The 5,629-nt window shown below is 52.2% G+C and overlaps 1 protein-coding gene across 1 annotated transcript; it reads left to right on the forward strand.

The window, feature by feature from the left end:
• Positions 1-1,589: 1,589 nt before the first annotated feature.
• ACTL9 (actin like 9) lies at positions 1,590-2,840 on the forward strand. Its single transcript, XM_090289286.1, has one exon. It carries the CDS (start codon positions 1,590-1,592, stop codon positions 2,838-2,840), a length of 1,251 nt encoding a protein of 416 aa, XP_090145412.1.
• Positions 2,841-5,629: the final 2,789 nt, after the last annotated feature.

The raw sequence follows: 5,629 nt of genomic DNA on the forward strand, positions 1-5,629 counted from the left end.
TTTAAATACAGAAAATAACGAGTGTTGACAAGAATGTGGAGAAAGGGGAACCCTCTATGTTGCTAGTGGGAATGTAAAATGGCATTGCCACTATGAAAAACAGTATGAGAGTCCCACAAAAAATTAAAAATAGAATTACCATATGATCCAGCAATCCCACTTCTGGGTTTCTAGCCAAGAAAATAAAAAGCAGGGTCCTAAAGAGATATTCATACATCCATTTTCACGGCACCAAGAGGGGGAAGTAACTCAAGTGTTCATCTGAGGATAAATGGATACACACAATGCGGTCCATCCATACAATGGAATATTAATCAGTCTTAAAAAGGAAGGACATTCTGACTTGTGCCACAGCATAGATGAACCTTAAGGGCATATACTAAGTGAAATCAGTCAGAGAGAGAAATACAAATACTGTATTGTATTCCACTTTTGTGTGGAATCTAAAAAAGCCAAGTGGGGGCTGGGAGAAATTCAGAGATGTTGCTCAAAGGGTACAAATTTCTGGTTATCTAATGTACAGCATGGTGATTATAGTTAATATTACTGTGTTAAATACTTCAAAGTTGCTAAGGGTAGATCTTCATTGTTCTCACGATAAAAAGAAATGATGTGAGGTGGTGTATGTGTTAGCTAACTCTACAGTGGTAAACATGAGCATGTTGTACACCTTAAACTCACACAGTGTTATATGTCAGTTATATCTCAATAAAGCTGGGGGGAGGGGTGCCTGGACCTTCAATGAATAGTTGAGTAAATGAATATTGCCAAAAGTATGCATTAGACCACAAAAAAAAAGTTAATTTAATAAAGTCAGCCTCACTCTTTGGCCAGGGTAATAAATCTGGCCACAACTAGGAAATTTAGCTGCTCTAATTTTGATAACTTCATGTTTCATTCAGAGTGGGAGGGAAAATCAGGGAAAGCTTCCAGGAGGAGGAGGTATCCAGCTAAGGTTTGAAGAGGCAAATTCCTGCTCTGCAAGAATGGGTCAGGAAGGCTGCTCCAGGCAGCAGGAAGAACAGAAGCAACAAAGAACTTAGTACAAGGATGTTTGTGCCTATCCTTGGCCTCTATGCCAGGCTGGCCTCTGTATCTTCTTGGAAACCAGAAAGCCATGCTAGCAGATCATCTTCTGATTAATATTCTAAGGCTTAATAGTTTAATGCTCTAAGGAGTCTTCTGACCAGCTCTCCATACCACACTATAAATAACTTCAAGACAAGGCAATGAGAGGATTCCTGGGTCTTCCTGGCTTCTGAAGGAGGGAGCTGGGTCAGAGGTCCCTTCTCAGGAATGCTCTATCCTCTTCTTTCTCCAGATTTGGTACTTAGGTGGTGGTGGTGGGGAACACAGAATAAATGAGCACCCTGGGAGCTTTCTGGGGCAGGGAGTGACCCCGCCCATAACCTTGCATTGTGAAATGGTCTGGAAGGGGCAGCAGGCAGGCTGATGTCACAGACCAGCCCCCTCTCCCTGTCTCTGCCTGTGCCTGCCCCTGACCCAGCCTCAACCTTTTCTCCTCACACCTCGAACCCCAGGGGAAAGTGGTCAGCCTTGCCCAGTAGCCCACCCTGCCACCTGCAGCCATGGATAAAAATTTCCCCAGCCTCTCTGATCCCCAGTGCCCCCCAGAGGCCCCCAGACCCAGCGGAACCCCCAACTCAGTCCTGGTGAACAAGACCCTACAGCAGGGCGTCGCTAGCATGGTGGGTGACAGGGTGCCCCGAAAGACCAGCGCTGTGGTCATCGACATGGGCACAGGCACCTGTAAGATGGGCTTCGCGGGGCAGGCCCGTCCCACCTACACCGTGGCCACCATCGTGGGCTGCCAGCCCCAAATGCCAGTCACCACGGGGCCGCTGGTTCTTGAGACTTTCATCGGCGAGGCCGCCCGCGCGCGCGCAGACCTGACGCTGGTGCAGCCAGTACGGAATGGCATCGTGGTGGACTGGGACGCGGCAGAGTTCATCTGGAGCCACCTGCTTAAGCACGACCTCCGTGTTGCCCCCGAGGACCACCCGCTGCTGTTCTCCGACCCGCCCTTCAGCCCCATCACGAACCGCGAGAAGCTGGTGGAGGTGGCCTTCGAGTCAATGCGCTCTCCGGCCATGTACGTAGCTTCCCAGTCTGTGCTGTCTGTCTATGCGCACGGGCGGGTCAGCGGGCTGGTGGTGGATATGGGCCACGGAGTCACCTCCACGGTGCCTGTATTCCAGGGCTATCACCTGCCCCACGCCACCGAGCGCCTGGATCTGGCAGGCGCCCACCTGACCTCCTTCCTGGCAGAGGTACTGCTACGTGGCGGTTTGCCGCTAGGGCGGCAGGACCTGGGCACCGTGGAGAACATCAAGCATCGCTATTGCTATGTGGCCCCCGACTTCCGCAAGGCACAGGCCCGGCCCGAGCAGGAATGCCGGCAGTGCCTGGCGCTGCCTGACGGCCGGGTGGTCACGCTGGGTAAGGAGCTGTTCCAGTGCCCAGAGCTGCTGTTCAGCCCCCCGCAGATGCCCGGACTGACGCCGGTGGGCGTCCCCACCATGGCCAGACAGAGTCTTAACAAGGTGCCCCCGGAGGTCCGCGGAGACGTGGCCCAAAACGTGCTGCTCTGCGGAGGTTCCTCGCTCTTGGTGGGATTAGAGGGCCGCTTCCGCGCGGAGCTGCTGCGCAGTCTGCCCTTGGAAGCGCACCTGGTTGTGGCAGTCCAGCCCACCCGGAACTTATCAGTGTGGATCGGGGGCTCCATCCTAGCCTCACTGTTCGCCTTCCAGTCCTGCTGGGTCCTGAGGGAGCATTATGAGGAGCAGGGGCCCTACATCGTGTACCGAAAATGCTACTGAGTGGGGAAGAGGCTTGGGGTGTGGGTGTGGGTTAGTAAAGCTTCTGCTACCCAGCCAGCTCGGTCCTGCCTTCCCTCAGGGTCAGTCTGGTCCGCTCCTGGACGCACTCAGACACATACTCACTAACTCTGGAACCTGTCTCCCATGATCAGTGCCCCTCCACCCCCCGCCAAGGCACCATCATTTTAGGACCCCATCCAAATGCACCTCCAAGACCTCCCCAGACTTGGATCCCTTAATTTCTCACCTCCCTGATCAGTTATCTTTCATACAGTCCCCCAGGGTCCTTCTGGGCTCCAAGCCCCCCAATTCATCCCATGGATATGTCCATCAAGGACTCCCAAACCCACTGCCATAATCTGTTCCTCTCCAAGGAACTTGCACCAGAATGCTCCAACTTATTTACCAGAATCTTTTCACTAGTATTCCAGCCCCTAAATCCACCCTTGTAATGTGTCCCCTACTTCTAATACCTGCAAACATATGGCAACCCCCAGAAACAACTTAGCCAAAACATCCCTGGTTCTGAGGACTCCAAATTCACCTCCTAGTTGGTTTCTCCTTTTTGATTATCCAAATTTATCCAACACTTTGATATTTTGAGTGCCCCAGAACCCCCCTCATAAGTGCCAAACTCCCACATCTACCACAGAGATTCATGTTCTACTCAAGGGTTTCCCCTACAATGCCCCCTGGAAGGACCTCCAGTGTCCACAGCCCAGTCCCCATGTTTTACCTCCCTGCAAACTCTACTTTCCCAGCATGACTTTTTCCCCCAGACTTCTTCTTTCCATCCAGAGATCATTTTCCATCAGTACCTTCAAGAACACCATGTTCTGAGACCCCAAAGCCCCAGGGTGGCCCCCACTGCTCTCAGCTCAATCCTTTGCCCTAAGTCTGCCCCAGAGATACTCCCTCATGGCCCATCTATCAGTGCACCTCCTGATGAATACGCTAGGCCGTCCCCTGTGTTCTGATCCTCAAAGACCCTTTCCCAGGGTCATCTCATGATGAACATCCAGGACACTAAACCCTGAGATTTCAGACTCCCCAGAACCCACCCCCAGGGCCAGCCCTTTAGTCCCATCCCATTAGTTAGACTATAGGCAGTGTTGTTTGAGGGCTGCCCAGCCCACTATAACCTGGGGCAGAACCCCGGGATGGGGTGGGGGGTGGGGGGCCACCTGGACACTGGCTCCTCCCTCAACCCCTACTCAGGTCACCAGGAGCCTACTGTCCTGAGCTGTCCATCTCATCTCCTTCCCCTCTTCTAGTAGTTGATTCCAAGTTCAATCCATCTCCTGAGCCCTCACTCAGTCTGTTCCTGTTACCAAACTCAAGGGGCTCACAGCTTGGGGTGTTCTATGCAAGAATGAGACGTGGTTGTCCTTAGCTAGTCTTACTATTTATTTGCAGCAAGTTAAGGACACAGGACTCACATCCAAAGTGGAAGTTTAACCACTGCTATATACTATTTTGTTAATTACATGTTGATTTCTTCTTTGCAATTGGCTACACTTATCTCACTGGGTTCTGGTCAAGCTCATAAGGTTACAGCTGAGTCTCCAGAATACTGTGTTACATTTTAACATTTAGCAGGAATAGAATTTAGTAAGAACTGGCCCAGACCTTGAGACCCTTGTCCTGTCTAACATTCCTGAGATTCCACCCCAGGGGCTTTGTCTGGAACCTGTCCTGAGGATGCCATAGAAGTATCTCCCACCCACCCTTTCCCTGCAGGGCCCTGGAGTTCCAGCCCTGTAGGAGGCTAGGCATTCTCCCCACAGGCTGCTACTGGTCTCTGCTCCCCCCTCTGCCCTCATCCTCAGCCACCCCAGAGTCCTGCAGGACCCTCTCCCTCAGATCCTGCAGCACAAGAAAAAACAGAAACCTCATCCTTCATCCTGGACACATTTTAGTTTATTAACAAGGCATCATTCATTCCGTCATTCATTCAACCAGTCAATATTTACTGAGCCTCTCTCACAGGCTCTCTCTGTCATTGGTTCTCCAGAGGCTTTCTGTGTGTTTGTGACTCACCTGTCAGCACTGTTCATATGCAGGAAGTTTCTGTGTAGCATTGAGGCCACACCCTCCCTGTCCCCCTTGCATCTACTATCTATCAGACAATAGGTGAGTGTGAGGGCCCTATCTACCCCTACCCACCCTGTCCCACTGTGTCCAGGCCCATTCCTGGCTAGCAGGTGGTCCTCATCAGGAGGATTGGACCCAATGCCTCACCTCCCCACCAGGCAAGCAGCTTCAATCTGCAGCAGCCCCAAGAACCCTCAGGAGGTGACAGGGTAGTGAGGGGAAACTTCTCCTTCTTCCCACCAGGGGCAGCACCTCCAAGCTGAAGACATTGGGGGCCTTGAATTTTGAACGATAGTGACTGCAACAGAATGGTCATCCCAGACCTCACAAGAAACCCAGCTCACACCATGGTGCCAGGACAGTGCCAGCCACCCACACACAGAAGGGATGTGGGACAGGCTGTCTCTGAAGCGACAGGAAGTGAGGAGGATGCAGAAACCCCTGCCATCCCTAGGCTGCTGGGTGGACTCTCATGTAGACCAGACTAAGGTTCCCCCAGCTGCAAACCTTGCTTGTGTCATTAATTTCCCTTACCACCCTCCAGACACATGCTTCTCCCATTTGGACACTCCCAGGGATGGGGAGCTCACTTCTTCAAGTCTGTTGTAGAAATTGGCCCTCATCCCAGGAGTTGTGGGTAACCCTCTGCACTCTGCCTGCCACCCCTCCACCCAGAGCCCAGAAAGCACCAGAGA

This window comes from Furipterus horrens, unplaced genomic scaffold (genome assembly GCF_987537825.1).
Source record: "Furipterus horrens unplaced genomic scaffold, mFurHor1.1.pri manual_scaffold_10, whole genome shotgun sequence".
Classification (NCBI taxonomy): domain Eukaryota; kingdom Metazoa; phylum Chordata; class Mammalia; order Chiroptera; family Furipteridae; genus Furipterus; species Furipterus horrens.